Source organism: Coptis chinensis, chromosome 4, assembly GCF_015680905.1.
Source record: "Coptis chinensis isolate HL-2020 chromosome 4, ASM1568090v1, whole genome shotgun sequence".
Taxonomy (NCBI): domain Eukaryota; kingdom Viridiplantae; phylum Streptophyta; class Magnoliopsida; order Ranunculales; family Ranunculaceae; genus Coptis; species Coptis chinensis.
This window is the reverse complement of record NC_141459.1, coordinates 512,721-537,273: the sequence shown is the minus strand read 5'-3', so window position 1 is coordinate 537,273 and position 24,553 is coordinate 512,721. Positions and strand designations below refer to the sequence as shown.

General features: G+C 35.9%; 5 protein-coding genes across 7 annotated transcripts; 3 read left to right on the top strand and 2 right to left on the bottom strand.

Annotated features, from left to right (window-relative positions):
- The first annotated feature begins 394 nt into the window (after positions 1-394).
- On the top strand, positions 395-5,660 carry LOC147500955 (O-fucosyltransferase family protein). The gene is made up of 10 exons (XM_086605971.1): positions 395-978; positions 1,176-1,248; positions 1,753-1,829; positions 2,116-2,204; positions 2,315-2,512; positions 3,021-3,225; positions 3,351-3,518; positions 4,193-4,360; positions 4,508-4,698; positions 5,241-5,660. Exons 1-10 carry the CDS (start codon positions 541-543, stop codon positions 5,407-5,409), a joined length of 1,776 nt encoding a protein of 591 aa, XP_086462097.1. The 5' UTR covers positions 395-540; the 3' UTR covers positions 5,410-5,660.
- Positions 5,661-6,441: 781 nt separating this feature from the next.
- On the top strand, positions 6,442-8,919 carry LOC147500954 (Thioesterase superfamily protein). The gene is made up of 3 exons (XM_086605970.1): positions 6,442-6,860; positions 6,946-7,089; positions 8,464-8,919. Exons 1-3 carry the CDS (start codon positions 6,675-6,677, stop codon positions 8,605-8,607), a joined length of 474 nt encoding a protein of 157 aa, XP_086462096.1. The 5' UTR covers positions 6,442-6,674; the 3' UTR covers positions 8,608-8,919.
- Positions 8,920-10,090: 1,171 nt separating this feature from the next.
- LOC147500953 (etoposide-induced protein) lies at positions 10,091-16,417 on the top strand. Of its 3 annotated transcripts, none has more exons than XM_086605967.1 (11): positions 10,091-10,285; positions 10,378-10,443; positions 10,834-10,984; positions 11,974-12,026; positions 12,880-13,011; positions 13,169-13,232; positions 13,390-13,475; positions 13,570-13,692; positions 14,572-14,648; positions 15,474-15,580; positions 16,144-16,417. In XM_086605967.1, exons 1-10 carry the CDS (start codon positions 10,185-10,187, stop codon positions 15,533-15,535), a joined length of 915 nt encoding a protein of 304 aa, XP_086462093.1. In that variant the 5' UTR covers positions 10,091-10,184; the 3' UTR covers positions 15,536-15,580; positions 16,144-16,417. The 3 variants fall into 3 exon arrangements, with proteins under 3 accessions (XP_086462093.1, XP_086462092.1, XP_086462091.1); XM_086605965.1 differs by having other exon boundaries at positions 10,094-10,285; positions 13,570-13,652; XM_086605966.1 differs by lacking the exon at positions 16,144-16,417 and having other exon boundaries at positions 13,570-13,652; positions 15,474-15,584.
- A 1,425-nt stretch (positions 16,418-17,842) lies between these two features.
- Positions 17,843-19,936, bottom strand: LOC147500952 (acetylajmalan esterase 1-like). The gene is made up of 5 exons (XM_086605962.1): positions 19,571-19,936; positions 18,957-19,169; positions 18,714-18,862; positions 18,351-18,624; positions 17,843-18,259 (listed from the first exon to the last, which is right to left on the bottom strand). The coding sequence occupies exons 1-5, from the start codon at positions 19,794-19,796 to the stop codon at positions 18,048-18,050; spliced, it is 1,074 nt and encodes a 357-aa protein (XP_086462088.1). The 5' UTR covers positions 19,797-19,936; the 3' UTR covers positions 17,843-18,047.
- A 1,070-nt stretch (positions 19,937-21,006) lies between these two features.
- Positions 21,007-24,410, bottom strand: RPL21C (Ribosomal protein L21). The gene is made up of 5 exons (XM_086605969.1): positions 23,968-24,410; positions 23,813-23,893; positions 22,431-22,532; positions 22,277-22,351; positions 21,007-21,361 (listed from the first exon to the last, which is right to left on the bottom strand). The coding sequence occupies exons 1-5, from the start codon at positions 24,259-24,261 to the stop codon at positions 21,275-21,277; spliced, it is 639 nt and encodes a 212-aa protein (XP_086462095.1). The 5' UTR covers positions 24,262-24,410; the 3' UTR covers positions 21,007-21,274.
- Between the last annotated feature and the right edge of the window lie 143 nt (positions 24,411-24,553).

The following is a 24,553-nucleotide window of genomic DNA, read 5'->3' as shown; positions in this document are numbered from 1 at the left end:
TTATTGCTGACGTTTCTACATTCAGGTCAAAGTACTGTTAGAGAAAAAATGATACCAATTAGTGGGAGTATTGATTCTGGTCTTTTCTTTCTTATCTGTAACGAATTTTGTTTGGTACATTTGAATATTTTATCTTTGACTCTTTGTTGAGTATTCTATACTTCCTAAAATTTCTACACAAACCTTCAAATGGAACAACTGGAACTAGTACTGAAATGAGTCAAAGCCTGATCAACCACATGTAACCCATTAACTGTCGGTGCAGATCTAGTTCAAAAAACACACTGATCCCCAGCTTCACGTTTTAATACCACAGCTGGCACAGACACGCTCTAAAAATTCAATTGCAACTGTTTATTAACGATAAAAAAAAACAAACAAGTCTTTCAATATATATCAACCCCGCAAAATCCGTGCTAATAAGAAACGTGTAACAAAATTGCAAAACACTTCACCGTGATCTAATATCTAATATTAAAACACCAAAAGAACAAGAACACCTACCACCAAGTGTATGTGTGCTAGTTTTACTTAGCAAGTATGCACGGTCAAAGCAGGTTAAGTTTGGGTTCGTCATCAGTAGTTACTACTTCAACATCATCACCACCATCTTCACCACCTTCATCACCACGGTTTCGGCATGTGAGGACTAGAAAGGCTATGTCAACTGTCACTACTAGCAGCACTACTACTAGTATGCACAAGCCCAAGAAGCTTTTCAGTTTTACAGAGGGCTTGTTGTATTTTTTGGTGTCTACTGTTTTTAGAAGACGAGGGGTGTTGTTGTTTGCACCACTTTTGTATATTTCTGGAATGTTAATGTATATGGGCACTTTGACTTTAGAAGGATCTGTTAATGGTGTTCATGGGCCGTCTAGTCAACTACCTTTGCTGGGTTCTTTGTATAGGACTCCTCAGGTTTTTGAAAATCTCTGGCCTTTTATGCAGAATGATGGAGTTGGCAATAGCTCAAATGCAGTATGTTTTCACTACTTAGTCTGTAGATATAACATTTGATTAACTTTTATTTTGTTTTACATAGTTAAGTAGATAAAATTTGGAATTTTTAAGTGTTTTGGGTTTGTTGGACACTGGTATTAGGCTATTAGCATTATTTGCATTGCCAATTGTGTGCTTTATTAATGAATGTTTACATCTATTTGGGTAACTTGCAGTTAATGACAGCTTGGAATCCCAAATTACGACAAAGTTGGAAGCCCTGTGTCAATTGGAGTAATTCTGTTACAGGTTTGCGTTCTTGTAATACTTAACACAAGAAACAATTCGATGTACAGTGAAGTAGTAAAACGTATGCTGGAAAGTGTAAATATAGAATCAAAGTATGTAGTGTGCACACATCTCAATATCTTCCCTTGAGCAGGGAGGTTTACAGTGTCATCTCCTTTTTAGTCTATCTAATTTCAGTCTGCCCCACTAGTTTTTGTTATTATTCACAGCCGCTGGCCGGAGATCACAATGCAGAATTTGACTTCCTAGTGAATAAACTATAAATGTGAACGTTGTTTATTTGTTCAACTCACCAATTCCTGGTTTGCTTATGTGCTACTTTTGAGGTTGATAGTGCATTTTTCCTCACCTATCGTTTGAAAGCATCTAATTTAGAATAAGCACAGAAGGAATATGATTTTTTATGCTTTTGACTAAATGAATAAACATGTTTTGATATATGATTACTGGTTATGATTGTATAGAGAAGGTAACTGCTTCCTTTTATTTTATTGATGATTTTAGGGTTCTCTGAGGTGCGGGGATCAAATGGTTTTTTTATAATTGAGGCAAATGGTGGTTTAAATCAACAACGTATATCGGTACAATTCAATCTAAGTGTTAATTATTATTATTTTTTTTCTTTTATGTGTGTGCATTTCGACTTTGTTTATGGATACTGGACCTACGTGTTTCATGACTCTGATAGAGTGTAAAATATGAGTTACACCTGAAACTGTTGAATAAACGAAATTTGTGCCAACATTTGCAACTTTTATGCAATATGTCAAACGGGGTTTCAGTCAGAATAGTTTAGTGGACTATCTGGTGCATCTAGACAGATTCTTTGCTTCTAGACTTACTTTGGTTAATTTTTGTTTAATATAGATATGCGACGCAGTAGCTGTGGCAAGATTACTAAATGCCACACTTGTAATTCCTATGTTTCATTTGAATAGTGTGTGGCGAGATTCCAGGTATATCTAATTTTGCATTTCTCACTGTTTCTAGTGGGTAATAACAGATGCACTGGATTACATATTGAACAGTTCGCGATTGCTTATTTGTTTGTTATTCATTGCTGCAGCAAGTTTGGAGAGATATTTGATGAGGAATTCTTCATATACGCACTCAGAAATAATGTTAGAATAGTCAAAGAGCTTCCAGAAGATATACTGGAGCGGTTTGATCATAATATAAGCAACATAGTGAATCTGAGAATTAAAGCCTGGTCAAGTCCAACATACTATCTGCAGAAGGTGCTGCCAAAGCTGTTGCAGTTGGGGTATGCATGTTATACAAGCTATTTCCTCTTACAAAAAAAAAAAACTATCATGGATTATTAATAAGATTCCAAAATTTTTTTTGAGGGGACAAAATAAGGAGAAACATTTCAAGATATTACTCCAATAAATGAAAGATCTGGCCTATGAACAGTATCTATGATATATTGTTATTGCAAAGGAACAGTATCGACAATAGGTGTTCACAATTGAGGTACCTATAGAAATAGATGGGTGGAATCTTTACTGTATCCAGATCTATCTCCCACAAAATTTACCAAGTCTAACTCGTGTTGGACGAATTTACTGCTCATGTTCGAATATTGGGCGAATATATCTCTGAAGTATATACTCTGCATAAAGTTGATTGCACTGCTGTTCCATCATATCTGATCTGAAAGAGAACTAAAAATGCATTTGTCTTTCTTTTAATTGTTGAATTAATTAATAACAATGGTTATGTGTCATTCACTGCTATTAGGTTTTCATGTTTCCCTTTGCACCATACAGGGCTGTACGAATTGCACCATTCTCGAACAGACTGGCTCATTCAGTTCGCTCAAACATCCAGGACCTTAGGTGTTTGGCTAATTATGAAGCATTAAGATTTTCACAACCTATAAGAACGCTTGCAGAGAAGATGGTTGATCGGATGATTAGTAATAGCTCCATTAGCGGCGGAAAGTATGTTTCGGTGCATCTCCGATTTGAAGAGGTAGGGTTATAGCTTGCATTGTGAAGTTTGGAACAAAAAGGGAAAAAACATCCGATTCAAAGAGTGTTAAGTGTATTTGTGTTCATTATATCTCTTTACTTATCTCATACCATTTCTCTGTGAAGGATATGGTTGCTTTTTCATGTTGTATTTATGATGGTGGTGAGGAAGAGAAGCATGAAATGGATATTGCTCGAGAGAAAGGATGGAGGGGGAAGTTCCGAAAAAATGGTCGGGTTATAAAACCAGGTGTAATTCGGATGGATGGAAAATGCCCATTAACTCCATTGGAGGTACAAAATCACAACTAATGTATAATGAGCATAATGTTCAGTACTTCTTTAACATTGTTGTTTATAATGGTATCGATTGTATTCACTTTATTAGTTCTTAGACATGTGATACATTTTGACACGGAATACACTTATACACTGAGACAAAATGAGATCATATAAACATTAGAGCTTCAAATTGCAGTTTCTCCTTCATCAGTGGGGTCAGATATGTTTCTTTTGTGCACATCAGACTTGGGAACTTGAAAGTAACTGCTATATTAATCATTGCCATTTCTAGTGGCTTGAGATCTTTCCAAGTGAAAAGAAACCTACTCGAGGAGGCCCTCCTGTTATGGTTGTGCATCATCCTTGAAACGACTAATCAAACAGATCAGAATCTTAATTTTCCACTCTCGTAATGGTACCAATCTGATGTATTGTTGGCCCAAAGGGCATGAAGTGCATATGAAAAGTCTATAGTTACGATTTATTAACTCTGTTAGCTACTGTGGTGATTACCTTTTTTTCATTTTTCTTCACTCCAACAGAGATCTGTGATTATACTCTTTTTTAACGGTAAGGTTTGTACCGAGAACTTATCTGTGTACTCCTGGTGTCCTCTGTTACAACTCAGATAGAGCTTTATGAATTTAGATTTCTATTTATGTTGGTGACACTCAAGTCTTCTGCAGGTAGGCCTGATGCTTAGAGGCATGGGTTTTGACAATACCACATCTGTTTATGTTGCTGCTGGGAAAATTTACAGGGCAGAAAGATATATGGCCCCACTTAGACAATTATTTCCGTTGTTAGCGACGAAGGAAACCCTAGCTTCGCAAGAGGAACTTGCTCCATTTAAGGTACAATGCCTCGCGATTTCAAATGTGGGTTACATATCATGAGTCATTTCAACTGCTATAGTGTGTTGATTTCTTCACCTTTTATAAGAAATGAACCTTCAGTTTCATTCCCTCGGACGTTTTGTAATAGTTGAGCTTCTATTGTAGGGATATTCCTCTAGGTTGGCGGCTCTTGATTACACTGTGTGCCTTCACAGTGAAGTATTTGTTACAACTCAAGGTGGAAACTTTCCCCACTTCCTGATGGGTCACAGGCGCTACTTGTATGGTGGACATGCAAAGACCATCAACCCTGACAAAAGAAAGTTAGCACTACTCTTTGACAGCCCAGATATCAGGTACATTTTAGCTATTATTGCTGTAATGCTCGAGAGAAGACTGTGTGTGTCTGTGTATGGTGCATGCATTTGAAGCTGTTTTCTTTGGAGCACTCTGTAGTCCATCGGAAACTTCAATTGAACACATTTATTTTCCACCAGCCCACCCGAGTTTCTTACATCGAAGTAATGTTTCAGATGTTTCTAGTCATAATCTTATCAATGCGGTCAAGTGAGGGAAATGGGACCGAACACTAATAAACTATTGATTCTAGATCAATGCCCAATTACCCTACTACTGTATTTGAGTGACGAAAAGCTAAACATCCCAAACATTCTTCATAAAAAGAATGTTATTTTTCAGTTTAATAGATGAGATCTCTTAGATTATGATTCTCTCTTGTTTGATAGGTTTTTCCCATGTTTCGTCATGTATTATATTATATTATTATAATCTTGAAGAGGATCTTGGAGTTTTCTTTTCAATTATATTGATTGTGTCCTGGTAATTGATCTACAAACAACATTTACAAGAAAAGCTTCATACTAGTATTGTGTTGCAGATGGGAGCATTTCAAGCGTCAGATGCAAGATATGCTTCATCACAGTCATCTAAAGGGAAATGAAGTAAGGAAACCCAGTAGCTCACTGTACACCTTTCCCATGCCAGATTGCATGTGTAAGCAAGATGAAGCTGGAAGTGCAGATGGGAATAGGACAGTAGCTGGTTAATTTTGGATAACTCGACATTAGAATATAGGATATAGTGCGATACTGCTCTTGAGATTGTTTATAGTAGTAATTTTTGTAGCACTGATCATTCAATTTAATCGTTTTCTACCATGTAACTTTTAGGGGGAGAGATATTCTAGTTATTTTTTTTCTCCAATATTTATTCATTTCTGTAAAATCAGAATCAATTCATTGTAAATGATTGAACTACAGGTTGTATATGAAAAATAAAATGTAAATGTTCCCTGTTCTTGTTCTTTGCGCTTCTTTAATACAAGTATATCTCCATTGCTAATTAAGAGTCACATTGCCCAGCAGGATCCCTTTCAGTGTCCGAATGGCACTCAAGTTGTTTCCTCAATATTAGCATAGTAACTATGTAGACAATTTCGGGTGTAAATAACCCTGAAAATCAATTTTCCAATGAAAATAACTTGTAAAGACAAATAGTCTGGATTTGAAATAAATATTTTCCGATTTTACTCTTTCATTCGTTTTACTATGAATAATAAGATTTCATACCTTATGTTGATGTATGAACATTAATTGTTTATACCCAAATAGGTTAACATACCTCATGCAATATGTTGATGTATAAAAAATTATTGTTCATACTCCAATATGTGTTCTTACCGATTATACATTATGTCGAGGTATAAACATTGAATGTTCATACCCCAAATAGATATAAACAATGATTGTTCATACCCCAAATAAATATGAACAATGATTGTTTATACTCTAATAAGTGTTATTACTGATCATACATTACGTTGATGTACGAACAGTGATTGTTTATACCCCAAATAGAATGATTGTTCATCTGAACAATGAGTGTTTATAGCTCATAATTGCTCATGCTCTAATAAGTGTTCTTACTAATCATACATTATGTTAGATGTATGAACAGTGAATGTTCATAGCTCATGTTGAGGTATGAACAATGTTTTTATTAATTTGGATATGTCTAGAAAAAAAAAAACAAAAAAAAACAAAGTAAAAAGTTAGCTAGGTGCCTAAAGCCCCTAACTCCTAACACTGTAACATAAACTGGCAACTCTAGGAAGTCACTGCAAGTAGCAGAGTTTAAAGGGAATTGGACTGGGGAATTTTTTGACTCTTTCATTTTACACTGGTCTAAGTGGCGTACTCTCCATTCTTAAAACATGTTTTGTGTGCTGGTTTTTTTAACTCACGTCAAAAACACTTAAAATTTATTAAGAGTCAACAAAGACCAGACAAGAGAAGAAACAGAAGAAAAAAAAATGGATTTCGACGCTGTGAAGAGATTTTTGGAAGGGAAGCAAGAAGGAGGGGAAGACAAGAATTCAGCACTGATCAATGGATTACCTCCCAAATTCTTCGACCCATTTATCATGCAAGGTGTTCAAGTCGATGTCATGGAGCCAGGTCGAGTTGTTTGTTCCATGAAAGTTCCACCTCGTCTCTTGGTAAACACATTCATAACTTGTTTGTGATTAATTCTAGATATTACACATTGTTAATATGATTTTAAATTCTTGATTGGTGGATTAGAACACTGGGAATTTTCTACATGGAGGAGCAACTGCATCTTTGGTTGATTTGATTGGTTCTGCTGCAATTTACACTGTTGGAGCTCCTAATTCTGGTGTTTCCATTGAAATCAATGTTTCTTACTTGGATGCCGCTTTTCGAGATGTGGGTATTATCTATTCATTTTCAATTTTTTTTTTTTTTTTTTTTGATTGGCAAGCCTGTTTTAAATGAGATCAGTAACTCTTTGATGCTGGCCGGGTTCGACCCCAGACCTCTGGTATCATCACCCAAAGGTTTTACCGACTTTGTTAGTCGGTACCTACCAAAAATGTGTGGGCAATTTCATTATTAAAAGTAATAGTTTGTTGTTCTGTATTCTAAATTTTGTTTCATGAATGGTCACAATGAAAAACATTTGAGGCAGAAGTGATCAAAATTATGAGTTAAATGACAAACTTAGACCCTGTAAAACCCTACTGTAGATTCTAAACAGATATTGGAAGATGTATGGTTCTTACTCTTGTCGATCCGACTCCTCGTCCACCCAGGGCTCGAAACATTCCAACAAGATTTAAATGAATTACTCTTACTGGAAACACACAGGGTTTAGAATTTAGAATGAAGGTTTATCACCTTCATGGAATATATTATTTTGGATTCAAAGTGGAAGCTTAATCCAGCCCGGGTGGTGCTCAACCCCTATATTGTAACCTTATTATTATATATAATATTCACATTTTGCCTGCAAAAAAAAAATATGGTTCTTACTCTTGTATTTGTAGAATAACCACGGTACAGAAAACACTGCAATTTATGAAAACAAAATTCACTCCTATGTGTTTACCCGAACATTCTACTGAGACAGTACAAGACTTGGTATCTCCTAGTCATTCAGGTTCCTACTGAGCCCAAGTTCGAAGAAGCTTGACGTCACCACACACCACTCGTCACAGACTAGGTGGTAGAGTCTTGTTTGAGGCATTATTCAAAGAGAAAATCCATCGGTGAATAGAAATACCCAGTTCCAGTGTTCCACGAATTCATTTACGGCTGATTGGCTGAACTCTCTATTATGAATGAAGTTATATGATGTCGTAAATGAAGAACAAGATTTTATCAGATGCATACCAAAGACCTAAAAAGGATGATTCAAGTTAGTCATCTGGAAGGATGGCCTAGTAGGCTACATGCCATGCTACATAAGCATCCTTGATCCTTTCTAGGTTGTCCTCATCAAAGCCTCATAAGTCATATCTGTAGCATTATCAAAAAGTTGAGTTTTACTCTTTAATACATCCTATGCTTCTCTGTGAAAATTATACCAGTGCACCAATTTTCTCCCTTGTTACTGTTTCACTGTAATAGTGTTTGATTCTGCTACTTAAACTTATTTATTGTGTGTCAGTCAGTCAGTGTATGATTTACTCTCAATATGATAGATGTATTCATCTGACTGTGGAATCTAATGTGATTAGATTGTTGTATTGAGAGATCTTCCTGACTAGTTTGAGGATCTATTGGTTCTTATTCCAACAGGAAGAAATTGAGATTGAGGCAAAGGTTCTACGAGTCGGTAAAGCGGTGGGAGTTGTAAGCGTGGAGCTGAGGAAGAAAAAGACGGGAAAGATTTTTGCCCAAGGGCGCCATACCAAATACCTTGCTGTCTCTAGCAAATTATGAATAGAGTAAATCTACTATGCGCAGGAGAGAGAGAGTGGTGTAGTCAATCGAGGCCACTCATCACAGCAAAAGGTGCGTGTGTATTGCATCACGAAGTACTGTGCAAGTGCCCAGATTCATGCGTACCGGTGCAGCAGGCGTACTCTAGAACTGCTATTATGAATAATCCTCCAATTTCACTTTTAAATAGTATCATCTGGGTTGTCTTCCATTGCAATTACCTTATTGTAATATGTTGTTTAGGAACCAATAATTTGTATGATCTGATGAAGTAATTCTGAATTGAATAAATTGTTAAGGAGGTTTCTGACATACTTTTGGTGATCATATATATATTCATACATTTTCTAAATTATCATGGGAGTCCAACAATCAAGTGGAATAGGGAATGCTGCTGGTGTTTTCTCCAAATTGAATATAGAGCTGGACCATGGTGTCATGTTGCCACCGAACTTTGCTTTTCATCAGTGATTCCAAAATTTCATATTTGACGGCGAGGGGTGTCAAAATGGCCCTCAAACCCTCAGCCCGGCCAGCTGACCAAGCCCATGGGCCAAAAAACTCTCAAAATAAAGCCCTACACATTTGTGGGCTGGGCCTACCTGGCCCTCAAGCTTTTGAAGAGAGGGTAAAGGCCTAAACTTTGAAACTTAAGCCCTCCCTTAAGCCCAGCCCTCAACATTTAATACATATGTCAGTGGCACGTTACGCATGTATCTCTATTTCTCTCTCAGCTTTACGGTCTCTCTTTCTATCTCACGTCTCTCTATACTTTAAGCAACTATTGTTGACTTTGAAAACAAAAAGACGAAGTGATTGCTCTTGTGGTTGACGATATTAACAATTTTGCCATACCAAAAGATAAAAGGACGAAGTGATTGCCCCAGTAATCGATAATATTAACGATTTTTGCCATATAAAAAGACGATGAGTTTTAAAGATACGTTAAAAAATATTAAATCACTACTGCTCTACTGTAGCTGAGGGTCGCGAGAATTAAAATATTTTAGATATTTTAATAAATTTTTTTATAATATATTTCATTTTAATATTAATATGCTAAAAATCACTTAAATTTCATTATAATATTTTATAAAATAAATTTAACTGATCTTAATTGATTAATTTAATATAATTTTAATTTTTTGGAGGATAGTATTTTTAGTATTTTTAAGAGCACTTCTTCAGTCAAAATTAAAATAGGTCGTAGTTGGATAAGGTAACATTATAAACGCAGGTCGTCAGACATCTTCAAATGAATTGATTTTTGGATTCTATACTTGGAGAACATCAAAAATACACACGCATACATTTTGATGAGTGGCCGAGATGTAATGGCGCACCATACATCTCGCGCACGGTAGATTTAGCCATTTTTTAATAGTTTGAAAATTTAATTGTAAAAGTGATATTAGATTTTATCATTTTTAACTAATGTTTTTAAATTTATTTTGTAAATTAAATTTATAAAATAGTATCCGATTCCAAAGCGTAAAGATTAAGTCTTTCCACTTTTTTTGGTTTTTTGTTCAAGTCTCTTTTTCTGTTTCTCTCTCTGTCTCTGTCTGATAAAATCAATGGATACTTTGAGAACGAAAGCTAAGCAAGCAATTGCACTGTGGTTTCTGGGTTTCAGAGAAGCTTGTTGTCTTCACAGAGTTGTCTTATTCTGTTTAAGGTTTCCTCTTCTTTCTCTATTATTACTTGTTCTTTTTTCTTTTCTTTTAACTCAAAACTACTCATGTGGTGGTGTTTTTTGTTTTGTGGCAGATCGAAGCAACTTTCTAAACGAACTGGCCAATCTTTTCTCTTCAATGGCTTTATTTTCTTAGGAAGGTAACTCAACTCAACCATTGCAAACAGATTTTTTTTCCCTGTAATGCATAGATATAGGATTGCATTGCATTGCGTCATATATCACTTTTGGATTGTGATTGAAAAGAACGAAACTTTAGTTATTGTTATTAACCTTGCAAATTATACAAGGTCAATATAAAGTCACATCACTACTTAGCTACAGTTAACTTTGTTATCAACCATTGCAAACAGATTTTTTTTTGTCCCCGTCATGCATAGATATAGGATTGCATTGCATTGCGTCAAATATCACTTTTGGATTGTGATTGTGACCGAAAAGAACGAAACTTTAGTTCTTGTTATTAACCTTGCAAATTATACAAGGTCAATATAAAGTCTTGCTAATTTATCTTATTTTCCATTTTGTAGTATCTTCGTGTTTAATTCGGTTGTTATTCCAACACTAGAATGGATATTGCCTTATCAGTGCCAACAATTTGGGTCACAGGATCCATGTTCTATTGGAAGGGTGGAGAAATTGTATTCCTTTTTACATCACGGGCTTATTCAACTTTTTTATGTACGTATACATTCTTTTTTCCCGTGTACTTCTTAAACCTTTTCCTCATTTTTTTTGTGAATTATGTTTATTTTGGTTCAAGGATTAGTGTGCCTATACATCACTTATTGTAGTCTCACGGGGAGTTCCTGATGTAAGAATAAGACTTTGGGAGGGATCTTGACAAGCAACCTGTCTACTGAGACATGGAAACTTAAAATCCACAACCTCCCCTACAGTGTAAAACTTGCTTTTGGCAAGGTTGACAATAAAGCTAGGCAGTGCTCCAATAATTGTACAATGGACTACTCTCCTCCAGCACTAGAGTCATCTGTTGAGTTTAAATGGTTTTATCGGACATAAAGTGTTTGGCGTGTCGTGGATGTGTATTTGTTTTCTACCATGGTTGATATCAAATAAAATGAGCAAAGTTGCTGCCCATTTAATTAACAGATTATGAGGCAACCCCTCCATCTAATTAGGACACGTCGTGTTCTTGGCATATACCATTCTTGCATTCTGTTAAGTTTCTTGGTATACTCACTAACACTTCTTTCATACTAACTACAACTGGCCATGGTCAAGAATTTTGATTCCTAATTCACGTAATTGCACAATTGCCAAACAGAAGGCTGAACAGAACACTGCATGTCTGTATGTTATGAGTTTGTCAGGTGACCAAGGAATATGGGGATGTAGACCAAAATATATGTTTTGTAAAGTAGGGGAAACAGGTCCATGCTTGAAGTACTTCACAGAAAAACAAAAAAAGATAAGTCGGAAACTGTTGATTCTCATACACTTAGTAGGTGCCTTACAATTTTTAGACAACTTGTAAAGCCAGATTCTAAAACGATGCTCCCATCTTCCTCTTCTTTTCTTTTCTTTTTTCCTTTTTTGTGTGTGTGTGTATTCGTTTGTGTCACTGTTTGTTGATCTTGTAATATTTGTATATAATATTATGTTTATCTTATTTTCTCTCTAAATACTTTATTTGTATAATGTAACAGATATTTTGGTTCTATCCGCTGTATGTCCTGAGCCTCGTACTCAGCAGCATGTGGTATCGATCTTTTTCTTCACTCTATTCATGTTCAATGATTTACAATAATGTATTTATATATCTATTCTTTTAATTATCTGGTTCATTTGTTAATAGTTATTTAAAAAATGTATGGCTAAAAGTTGAAAGTTAAAACCATCACAGCTGAATGCTGACCTGCAAATTTTGTGGTGGAAACTCTTTTCAACTTTGTAGCTGAAATAGATCTGTATTTGCCATGACGGTATTTTTCTGTGCAAGCAATTTGTCTTCTTGTGTAGTTGTGTTCCTATCCTTACTTATCATTATATATTGTAGTACTGAGCAACCTGATATACCGTCCTTTTTCAATGCCATCTGTGGTCCAGTGACCCTGTTCTTTCGACTAACCAAGATAGCATACCATCGCTAGTTGTTTGCTTCATTTTTTTTTTTTTTTTTTTTTATATTGTTGAGCGGCACATCTTAAAATGAAATAAATGAATTTCAATGTTCGATTTGATGCAAAATGGTGCAGTAAGATTATTTAATGACTTTATCATTTTTTCCCCATTAACTTGATCATAAATTTTCTCGAATCAGAGTGAAGAAACAATACTTATGGAAAAATTTCTAGTAGGCAATGGTACAGGGATGAAATTCACACAGATTCTCAACAGAAATGCTAATATGGTTGGAAAACTTGAGGATATGCCAAGAATATCCAAATGAGTTTGTCAAAACCCTTTTTTTTCCCCTTAAAAGGATACCATAGAGAGGACAGCACGGAATTAGCGGATTTTTTTTTTCAAAATAAAAAAGAAAAGATGAAGTTTCAATGCAATTCTTGCACTGATTTGTAAAAGTTGCAGCACTGACAATTGTTCATATGTAGGTATAATGACATTGCAAAGTATGCTTATGTTGCCATGGGGAGAGACGGACCTGTAGCAGATGCACACAACCAAAAGGACTTATCAAAGTCCCAAAATTCAGCTCATGTGGATAAGCCTGCCGGCCTTGGGGGGTAATTTTATAAACTAAATGGTGCTTGAAATTTCTTTTTTAAATACCTGCTGCACTAATCGGAAGTGTATCCAACAAACTCAGTTATTGTACTACCGATAAATATTCCCAAGAGATCTACTTCTTTATTTTATCTTTAATTTGCTGTGCTTCTGTAGAATAATGATTGGAATTGGCGAGCTGGTCTATTCAATCCTTTTGTTGACCTTCTTTTTCGTGCAGGTGCTATTCTTCTCTTCCTAAGTCTATCTATTAGTTTGTTCTGATCTACATTCTTCCTGTTTTCCTTATAATTGTTTTGTTACAAGACCATTGAACACTTCAGCTATTATGTTGACTTTTGTGAATAAAAAGAGCTGATATTGGGATTACTATGCAGATTTCTACTGCAGGTTATATACCTTGCATTGGAAAGGCGCTCAATTTCTTATTTCTTTCGTGGTTGTATGCCTATTACTCTTTCGAGTATGTGCTAGTTGCCTAGTTTGTATATTTTCATTTTAATATGGGAACAATATGTCTTCTGGATACAAGCTCATTACTGATGTCTACTCCTAAGGTACAAATGGAATCTCGATGAACTGGGCATAGACAAGCGGCTTGATTTCTTTGAATCAAATTGGGCATTCTTCGCAGGGTTTGGTATTGATTTCACAAAGAGATTTGGCTGCACCCTAATGAAGTAGTTTCGATAAAACATAAATGAAGTAGTCTAGTTCTTCTCATTATCATTTTGCTATTTCGTATCCATACACTTGCTTTGTTATCTTTGTTAGGGTACACAAGCCTTATGGAAAAATTGACCGCAAAGAGATGAGATTATAACAGTTATGTTCATTTTTAAGACATATTCCAGAGGAGAATTCACCTTTTCGTGACAATTAACAGTGATGGTTGGTTGCAACTAGTAACTACGAAAGGAGTCTCAACAGAGATTTGGGGCCACTGCCTCCTTATGAGATATTATATGTTGAGATATATAGAACCATATCGGGGATTTAGAGCATTGGATCATAATTTTTAAGCTGGAACCACTCTACTCATTGCCCATTGGTTTTGTGTTCGATGCTCCAAACTTAAGATGGTATAAGAGCAGGCTATTTATGGCCCAATAGCCCAGTTACTTCTTGCCACCCGATTGAGTAAATCCACGTGTCTTGGCTCAAGTTAGACACATGTGAGAGGCAGTGTTGAGATATATCCTCCCACATCGGATATTTAGAGCCTTGCATTCTACTATATAAGTTCTCGATGTTATGAAGAAAGTCATTAGGGCTCTATTGGGAAGTAACAGTGTCAGTTTAAATTTCCTTGAGTAGATAATTTTTTTCTGTAAGTTGCAAAGCATGTCCATGTCCACAGCTTAGGAATTGCTTCTACTGCTGCAAAGCTCCAATATTCCAGAATTTTTTGAAGATCACTTATATTTGTTGCTATAGACTTGTGCTATGGATTTCCTTAATCAGTCCCCTACTATCTTATATGATCCTGTATCTTTCCTTTTTTGTTCCCTTTCGGTATTTCAGTTGGTTACTGTTCATGTATTTGTTGATTGTTTCAGGGAGCCCATGTGTTCTGGCAATTTTCTTTTTCTCTCCTCTTGTGAGTTATGGAGTTATGGCTGTACTTTTTCCGTTGGTATGTCTCCAATCTCTTTGTATTGTCACACCAGAGTCAGAAGGATTTTTATATGCTGTCTATCTCTAAATCCACATATTAAACATGTAATCTATGATTTTGACTATACATTGAAGATTTAGTCAATTATTTTCCAATGAAAAACTTGAGCTTTGTTATGACTATAAAATAGAGCACTTCCAATCATATTTTGGATATATTTGGCAAAAGGATACTTTATGGGGTCTAGCTTTCTTAGTTGGTAAAGTTTGTGCGAGCTGTTTCCTGACGTTACCACATACCTGGTTCAAAACACAGCGCCCACTGGCACCATAATTATTGCAACCTATAAAAATTTGCACCATATGGAATCCATCCTTGTGATCAAGAAAGCATCCATCCGAACACGTAACATATTAGAGAAAAAGCTATGTGCATTTGTAACGTGGGAAATGCAAATGATCAGGGTTAGGAACCCCCAGCAGTGTCACCCATTAACGTATCAAATGTATGTATATGTTTTTTCTCGTTTCAATTAATCTCTCTTTCTCTTCAATTATAGACTGATCCCACTCTTTATCAGTGATGTGATTCTTCTTCATCTAGATCTAATGTTATCAGTCCATTACTGTGGTCCGTCCCTGAAGTTCTTGACTCATTTCTGATCAGGTCACTAAATTAACCCTGTGCGTATATAACCCATTACTTCTGTATAATATGTGCAGTGTCTTCAGAAGTTTATTTGTACAGCTTAATCATTACTTGTTAAAGAGAAGTTGGGTATCTTCTGCTGGTGTTTTCATTACTTGTTATAGTGGATGATTTTTAACCAATTGGGTCTTCCAGTTTGTTTTGACAGCGACGGGGTCCAAAGCCGAGCAAATTTTAGATTCTCAAAGGAGAGGTGAAAGACTTGGAAGGCTTCCAATATTTTACATAGCTGATACTTTATCGTAAGTTGTTCAATTGCATGACCACCTTATGAATATTTAACATACCATTTGTTCAGTCTACTTTTATTTATTTGTGCTTCTTATCAAACCAACCTATAGGCATAATAATTTTAATTTTTAATTGTTTTCACTAATAAGAGAATACCGTACAATCTGCATCTTCAAAAAAATTGTCCAACCTATTTTTGTCGGGAAACATGAACTGTTAGGGGGTCACTTTCTGCTCTCACTTCCTAAACGTGGTTGCCATTCAGAATAGGAAAAATTATCTGGCACTTCTTAGATTATGCTTTTGGAATGGCAACCTAAACCTGAGCTGACTGCTAAATCTCAACACTGCCAGATTGCATTGGTGCCACTAGCAAGCGTAGAGTTATAGCAAGACCATGTCAGTATTTGCTTTGTAATTGATTGTGAACTATGTTTTTCATCAGCATACCTTTCTCCTTCGAACCTGGATAAGCAATGAAATCTAAACATATTTGAACTCTCTCACGGATAAGCAATGATATCTATACCTGTTTGAACTGTATCTCAGACTGCATCTTGTTTTAATCCCATAGGATGCGGGTCTTATCGATCTTCATGGAGACACCTCCAGCGCAGAAAAAAGACAAGAAGGATACATGAAATTCTGTGTAGATTGTTTATCACTGATGGTGCCAACGCTCAACAGCTAGCTTTGCAAAATAGTAAAGCTGCGCATCTGTAAAGTATTTGTCTAGGAGCAGGAGGGAATTTGTACAGATATGTTTGTGGAAAGGAAGCAAATTAGGATTATCTTGTTATTTAGACTTGTTCAAGAAAAGATATACTTAGTTACCAAAAAAAAATAAATATATACTTCCTGAGTTATATGAATTTTGTTCAACAAATTGAAGGAGTTTCATTTTTCACTAGATTTCTTGGGTAAATATCTAACAATCATTGTTCATACCTATTTGAGAGCTATTTATAAACATTCATACTTCAACATGAGCTATGAACAATCAAATCACTGGATCATACCTCAACATAATATCAAATATATAAGGTATGTTCATTTTTCGGTTTCATTGTTTGAGTCAAAGGGCTATCTACTGCGGAATGTGTTGCATACTTGCATGTCATTAATCAATGTGGTTCGGAAGTAAGCTTGGGAGGACAAGTAGCAGGGTACTTCATGCATTCATTATTTATTCTAGCTATATTAACTTATTTTTTCAGCTTCTCCCAGTTTCAGGATGTTGTTGGGTGTTAGGTTTTATTTTATGTTTCAATCAGTGTGAATGCCATACGGTTTGTTGGTCATTTTGATTCGATGGTAATTGGAGACTAAGGTTCTTTTGTAGCAGTTCCTCTCTGGTTCAACAAGTTGTTGAGTTGTGAATATACCAAGGTGAAACTTATTGACGATTTTTAAATCATGAAATGGTTTGGGTACTTGGGTCAAATCCTGCAGCTGTCCATATAAGAGCTCATATCTAATTGCTATGATTCCTTTGAGAAGTTAACATGCTATGAGTGAAATACAGTAATGGTTCATACTAAGAATGCGTTTAACTAATTTCAGCTTAGTCTTCAGTCTTCACAAGGAAGTGCAGTACAGGAGTGGACAAGGTACACTATTCTATAGCCCAGGCAAGGGCGACTCTTTAAAGTGAACAGTATGATGTGTAGGTTATTCCATGGGAGATGTTGTTACTTATTTGCTTTAGTTTGTCCAGTTGTAACTTGTAAGTTCACTAGCAGTTCGAAATATCCAAATATTTCCCAGGACACCAGTCTTGTAAATCATGTTGGTTACTTTAAATTTGACTTTATGATCAAGTTCTACAATAGAGAGTTAGATTGCTAAAAGTTACGTACTTCACTCAAATTAGGTAATGCAAAGAAGAACGCCACTTTCTTCCACCTTATACTAATGACTGAAAGAAAGCCTAGTGAACAACATACTAGTACAAATTTCATTTTGCTATGTAGTCTTTATTGTTGAAAATTTGTTTTGAATGGACAAAAGTACTACTAATATCAATTGCCAACTAGTTTGGCTCCTTGCATGACGACTTCACAACCTTAATTATATCTACTTGGACCCAAGAACCTCTTTTGGCAGCTTCATACCAGTACCGCAGTACGTCTTTGTGTAGAATGGTCAAGAAATGTGTTACTGAACTGTGAAAACTTGCGAACATAAAGTTCATTTCCTTAATTCAATTGACGTACCCCTCTAAGATCATAAAGAGTTACTAATGCATCCATGTAAATCATATAAATCACTAATAATGTAAAACCATACGTTCTTAAAATAGATCAAACAATTTGAAGGTCTTAAATATGCTTAACAAATCAGTAGACAGGAGTTGAAACATCATTGCCTAAATCAGAAGCAAACTACTATGAGCTCCTACTTAAAACCTAACACGACAGTAAATTAAATATTGTCTAAAACCATAAACAAAGGACTAAATCTTTGTAACTTGAAGTCCTAAACAATGCACTTGAATACTTGACTTTTAATAAGCCAATCAGCCATACTCTGATATGCTTTTTCTGTCAAGTGAACTCCATCCCAATTTATATATTGATCTGGATCAGAACATGCAGAAACTCCTTCCATCCCGCACGTACTCATCAAACTAAAGTTGTAGTCACCTCCAGTTCCGCAACATACTTTTAGAATAGACTTTGTTTCAAATCCTAAAATTCAGAAAAAGAAATGAAGTTAATATTAGAATTAATTCATTAGTACTTGACATTGCTTAAGAAAATATTAAGTGTATAAACTTACCAAGTTGTGGGGCATTGGTAAGAACCCATTCAGAAGCTTGATAATAATCAGCATACAATATTGCCACATTAGGGTACTCTAACCTTAACTGTTGCAAAGCATTTTGTAGATATTGATTGTGATACATGGCAAAAGTGTTAAGACCCTTCAAACAACCTTTGTCATCATAAGAAGTTGAATCGTTGTTTTTAAAGAGCGTAAGGTACATAGGTGAGCATCCAATTGGAAAATTCCCAGGAACAACTAATCGAGTAGCTCCAAGGTCAATCAGTTTCTGCATCCAACACCCAATATCAAAGCAATTTCAGACATAATGACAGATATCTCCAAACAATATTATTGATATATATAACTAAATCTTACCTTGGCAACGTCTATGATGTTGTTAACCACAAGAGGCACTAAAGCAGTGGCATCCTCGATGCTTTTACCTTGTAAAAAGGCATAGTTGTAATCATTACCTCCTGTTTCGCCCACCATGAAGAGAGACCTTTTGAGTATGTCATTGCAATCTACAAATAACCAATAAAAGAAATAAATTAGTTATGAGACTGTACAAGTATTCAAAGTTCATATAAAATTCAATAGTCTGATAAATCTCATTACTTTTATCAGTCTCACAGAGGTTCTGGTAATGAGCCAAGAACCAATCCAGTTGAACAAGAAGAGAGCTGTTGGTGACCGGTGAAAGAATTCTGTTTTGAAGCAAGACTGAAGTGTTAAGTGTTGTTGATCCTGCTACCGCAAAATTCACTCCATGATTGAATGAAACACCAGGTTCCAGGTACGGATTCGGCGTAGGTAAGCCAAGTACTTGGGCTGCAAAATCATCAAATTAATATATAGAAACTCCTTTAACGATCTTATGTTATTTATCTTATGACTCCCCTCAATCTGGATATCGTTTTTGTCCTTTTGTCCTAATTCTTTCGTAATTAAAAAACAGACCCACTCTCTTATGATTATGAAAAGGTTACGTTACCTATATTATGACAAAAGTATACTGTGCCCTTGGGCGCCGGTCAATACTCTATAGCACCAGTCTTATGTTTTCTTCCATAATAATTATTAACAACACAACGCCATATTATCTTTTCTTTGTGCGTTTTGGACGACAACAGTCAACATATTCACCACGCATGGCAGTTCACAAACCCAAGAGTATACATGCATGCAACATGTTAAAAAGGAAATTTTAAATATATAAAATATACACTTACCAAGAAAATCAATCATGAGAAGACCATTGGAGCATCGACCAGTGACTTCACCATTAAGATTCTGACCATAAGGTTTGTGAGCGCAAGGAGAGAGTGGACCAGCAGGCTCACGGATCTGATTTCCAGTATCTGAAATTGAGTCGCCAAACTGAAAAATCCCATCATACTTGCATCTCTTGTGGTTGTGGGTGTGGTCTAAGGGGGCGTGGGTGTGGCCTATGTGCATGTGTTCTTGATCTGTGGGTACGTGGATATCTAGCTAAATCTATCTGGTCTTCGGCAACACATTGAAGAAGGGCAATAAAAAAACTTGACAGAACCAAAAAGAAAACAAAACTTGTCTTTGCCATAATTGAACTAAGATTTAACATTGGTACAGTAGAGTGTGAAGCTTGTATTTATATATATAGACATAATGGGTGTCCTAGTTTTAACAGGATTATACATTCATTAAAATTCGTTGTTGCAGCTCTATTTCGGACCTGTAGCATGATGAGTCCTGATGATGCTCGAATTCTCCCTAGATGACAATTAGGATTTAAAACTTCTACTTGTAGTGGTCGAGTGTGTACGTAAAATCTATGTTTATAATGCATACTTCTGTTTCTTTCACTGCTTCCAATATGCAAAACTCCCATTGGAGAAATTTGGCAGGCTGATATTGACAGCCGTGTAAGCTTAGACTATGGTGGATTTCTTGCTGCCACTGTGGACTTGAACAAGATGGATTTCATAACCATGAGTTACGTAATTATTAGGAGAAGCTCCCACTTCCATGAGAGAAGCTAAAAGCTCACTCTTCCTGTGATAGAAGGGGATGAAGTCTATTCAGTAGAAACTGGGAATGGAGAAGAGATCCTTTAAAGACCCTTAAAGGATCTTATAGTGGTTGAAGAGAGGTTTAAACATTCAAGATACCTGTACCAATCATATACCTTAGTTTTGCAGCAGTACTGCAGTAGGATCTTCCAAGCTAGGAAAAGAAAGAAAGCACCAGATTGTTAGGAGGGGACTATGTTCGCTTCCTTGTGTCATTACAGAAAGAATTCACAGACAATGCTTGGACGATAGTATATCTGTAGCAACTCAGCCCTATCCAACTCGGATGGAGAGGCCTGTGGCGACCTATTTGGCTATTCTCCACATTGAACTCCAGAGTTCAGACTGTTGCTCAAGGTCCTCAGCTAGCAAGCCTTGGCATCACTACAATCAAATTCAAACTTATTCCACTCTGGCAACAAGAATCTTATTTGGTCGATCACTTCCAACACATCTATACTAGCTTACTGAAAGGATTAAGAAGCTAGTAATTTTGATCATATTGCGTTTTCTGTACAAATTTTTATTACGTCTTGGTGTACAGTGTACAAGTCATAAAAAATATGGGCTTGAATGTTAAAATTTCCAAATTTTCATCAGCGTTATGAATTCCCAACTTTTGCCAAAAATTCCAATTTTCCATATACATATTCTTATTCCCTTGTTTCTTCTCACTCTTCTGCATTTCTGAGAACTAGGAACGAATTAACAAACTAAACAAGATCAGAATTAACAAACTAAACAAGATCAACAGGCATTTCGAAAGAAAAGAAACAATACTCTTGTGAACTACACGGAGCTACAATTACAGAAGGTACTACATTAACATTGAACACAAAATGATTCCCGGGTCTGCAGAAGGTTCAGTAGGCAGCAACAACCATGTTATGTACCATGTTTCAAGGAATCAAGTGTAACAGCAGGAAAGTCCTGATAGCCTGTAATACCAGTGATCCGTATTCGTGTGTTTGGCTGCAAAAAATGGTTAAATAGTTTGTAAGCTTTTCTCATTATTGAGATATAGTGATAATATTGAATGTTGGTACATGCTAAAAGTATCAGTCTTCCACAATTATGTACTACCCTTCACAGTTACATAATTATTAGGAAGCATGCTCACACATTCATGGAGAAAATGAAAAGCCAGTGTTCCTGTTTCGTTGAGGAAAAGGAGAACACACACTTTGAAGGGTCTTTTCTAATTGAATTGGGATTGTAAAACTCAAATACAAAATCTAAAGTTGGCAATCTCTTGTCAACAAATTGTGTTTAAGCAGTTGGGAAAAGTTTGAAATGTAGTCTCGCGCATGGACAATCTCAAACTGTGAGTTACTTTTGTAGCAGTGGATCTTCCAAGGAACAGAGAAAGGACCAGCAGATTTGCCAAATGATTAGCGGGAGGGAACCACGTTCACTCCCTTGAGCAACTGACCCTTTCTCTGGCAAGAAAAAATTCAGATGGAGATGCCAGATTCTGTAGCAATATATCCTCTACATTGAATTTCAGACTATATTACACGGGCTTGAGCTAGCAGGTTTTGGGCCATGGGCAAACCTAATCCAATCTGGCAAGAAGAATCTTAAATGGTCGATCTCTTCCAACATGCCAACTGAGAGGATTAAGAAGCTGGCTAACTAATTAGAAGGATTTGACATTAAGCAATTTCAATCACATTGTAACCAATGTACTATATGTAATGATATTTTTTTATTTTTCAAGCCTTTCTAGATCTTGAGGAAAATATCCTCAAAAGTTGCGTCAAGCTTGCTAGAACTTGTCTTTTTCAGCTGCAATAAAATCTAAAACGGGTTGACCTAACCTCATCCTGTTCGTGTCAACAACAACACTAACAACGGCAACAACAACAAGAAAGAGGTTTGCAATACCTGTCGGTGACCAATATTTCTCCGATAATTTTTCTTCTTCTTGTATTTATAGACAATCACTTTGGGGTTCAATCCCTGCATCCCACAAGAGTGTTTGATGTTGTAAGATAGTAAACACAACGATTTGACAATTATTCATGTGTCTAAGGCATACCTGATCTTCAACAACTGCATGCACAGCAGCGTTGGTAACAACTGGTTGCCCAATGTAGGTAGTTGTTTTGGTCCCTATCAGTAAGACCTTGTTCAGTATGATCTGCATTAGATATATACTATATATTTAGTACCAAATAATCCAGTGCAATCCAAGCATCGGTGTCCTTGAACTAGAATTTAGAGATAATCAATAAATATCATTGCTCATTCAGGAAGACTAACTGATCAAAATAAGGAACCAAGACTTGTCGACAATCGAATGACATTAATGAAAGCTTAACAATATAAACTAGCAGTCATTTGGAAACCTAAACGTACTAAAGTGATTATATTTGACAAGGTTGCATGAATAATTAGCTATTCCTCCCAACACATCCTTCTGCTGACCTATTAAAAATGCTATCACCTTTGATCCATTCTCACTTATTGAAGGGGGAAAAAGAAAAAGACAGAGAGATTGAGAAGGAAAAAGACACCATGTTCTTTCAAAATATAAAAGCAAGACTTGTTTTTAGGAAGTGCAATCTGCTGCATCAATCTAATTACAGACCTAGAACTTTCTCAAACAATTGACTGACTGGATATGAACACATAGTAATGCACATCATTAGACATACATGCACGTCGGTATAGTCACAGACATACACACACACACAAGAATGTAAAAGCATTGGAAAAGGAAGACAAACAAAAATCAAAATACTAGTGTGTCTGTGTTACTTTAGAAAGAAACACATCTAGAGATCAAAATTCTATGAAGCATCCACGTAAGTAGTTAACAAAGTAGGTAGAAATCCAAAAATAAGCTTAAATAAAGACATAAAACACACAAAGTGGAAAGAAAAATGTGCATTTAAGGCAGACAGAGAAATGTTTTTTTTCCACCATTGTTTATCCCTACTATTTATTTATATTCCAGGTTCAAATATGCCATAAGTTTTTATTAGTGCTCCCTAATAAAACTCTTGTAGTAAAGAGAACTTGCTGAGGCTTTCCACTGTTAAGTACCTCCACGCGATGATGAATGTTCTCTCTGAATTAGAGTGAGGTTGTAAGATTCTCTGAATTGATTCGCAGATTACATGTACAACAGAAAGCATACCTAAACAGGAGCACTCATCTTATTTTCACACACAAGGTGGAGTGCGCTCAATGTATAAATGTACGTACATTCGTTGCCTGCACTCCAACTTGTAGCCTTATAGGCACAACAATGTGTCAAAACTTGCTTACAGGCAGAAGCGTATTAATTTATTCTCATGCATCAAACTACCAAATGATTCCAAAAAACAGATACACTAATCCTATGGAAAAAAAAAAAAAGGACCAAACTCAAATGCACCTACAAATAACACACAATTGGACTCAGTTGGTGCTCACCTTATCGTTAACATTAGCACCTTTGAGCCTCTGTGTAGTGAGAAAACGTCCTGGAAAAACAATATATTGCCGACCACCAATCTAAAAATATCAACAAAACAAAACATCAGCACCGTTTCAGCACATATCAAGAAGAAGAAGTAAAAAAATCTCACCATGACAACAGCAAAAATCTGTTCAGGCTTTGGGGTTTCAACATCAGTGAATTCAGCAACTTGGGTGAGTTCAGAATCAGGTTGGGATTCAATAACAGGCAGTGCTTCAGTTTCAGAGAATTTGGAAACATATGAAGACTTTTGTAATAAAGGAGAGCAAGTGAGTGAAATGGGGCTGAAGAAAGTTGGTTTGTTAGTTTTAGAAACAAAAAAAGATTGGTTCTTGAAATTGCTTGTTAATGATGCTGTTGTTGTTGGAGTAGAAAAGAAGCTCACTGTAGTAAAGGTTGCCATTTTACTGAAAAGAGGCCAAGCCAAACTCTATCTTCTCATTCTTTCTTGCTTAATTGTTTTCAGTAGAATTTTATCCTATCCTTTTTTTTTTCCAAGGTCCATAAAGAATGACTGAATAGAAAGTCAAAGCCTTTCTTCTTATTTTTTTCCCCAGTTGATTTCAAGATGAAATTTTCTTATTTCGGACGGGATGTTTTCCATCTGGTGTGTTTTTACCATAAGAGGCCTCCTTGGACTATTGACCAAAGCGGTGAAAATGGTTTTAGTGCTGATGAGGGGATGCATTGGAAAT

Coding starts and splice junctions, on each gene's coding strand:
- LOC147500955 (XM_086605971.1), top strand. CDS start 541: ATGCACGGTCAAAGCAGGTTAAGTTTGGGTTCGTCATCAGTAGTTACT. Junction 1,249..1,752: donor TTGGAGTAATTCTGTTACAG/GTTTGCGTTCTT, acceptor TGATGATTTTAG/GGTTCTCTGAGGTGCGGGGA. Junction 2,205..2,314: donor AGTGTGTGGCGAGATTCCAG/GTATATCTAATT, acceptor TCATTGCTGCAG/CAAGTTTGGAGAGATATTTG.
- LOC147500954 (XM_086605970.1), top strand. CDS start 6,675: ATGGATTTCGACGCTGTGAAGAGATTTTTGGAAGGGAAGCAAGAAGGA. Junction 6,861..6,945: donor AAGTTCCACCTCGTCTCTTG/GTAAACACATTC, acceptor TTGGTGGATTAG/AACACTGGGAATTTTCTACA. Junction 7,090..8,463: donor TGGATGCCGCTTTTCGAGAT/GTGGGTATTATC, acceptor TTATTCCAACAG/GAAGAAATTGAGATTGAGGC.
- LOC147500953 (XM_086605965.1), top strand. CDS start 10,185: ATGGATACTTTGAGAACGAAAGCTAAGCAAGCAATTGCACTGTGGTTT. Junction 13,012..13,168: donor AAGCCTGCCGGCCTTGGGGG/GTAATTTTATAA, acceptor GTGCTTCTGTAG/AATAATGATTGGAATTGGCG. Junction 13,476..13,569: donor TATGCCTATTACTCTTTCGA/GTATGTGCTAGT, acceptor TCTACTCCTAAG/GTACAAATGGAATCTCGATG.
- LOC147500952 (XM_086605962.1), bottom strand. CDS start 19,796: ATGCACATAGGCCACACCCACGCCCCCTTAGACCACACCCACAACCAC. Junction 18,863..18,956: donor CCTCTGTGAGACTGATAAAA/GTAATGAGATTT, acceptor GGTTATTTGTAG/ATTGCAATGACATACTCAAA. Junction 18,625..18,713: donor ACATCATAGACGTTGCCAAG/GTAAGATTTAGT, acceptor TGTTGGATGCAG/AAACTGATTGACCTTGGAGC.
- RPL21C (XM_086605969.1), bottom strand. CDS start 24,261: ATGGCAACCTTTACTACAGTGAGCTTCTTTTCTACTCCAACAACAACA. Junction 22,533..23,812: donor GTGCTAATGTTAACGATAAG/GTGAGCACCAAC, acceptor TATCTAATGCAG/ATCATACTGAACAAGGTCTT. Junction 21,362..22,276: donor GAAATATTGGTCACCGACAG/GTATTGCAAACC, acceptor CATTTTTTGCAG/CCAAACACACGAATACGGAT.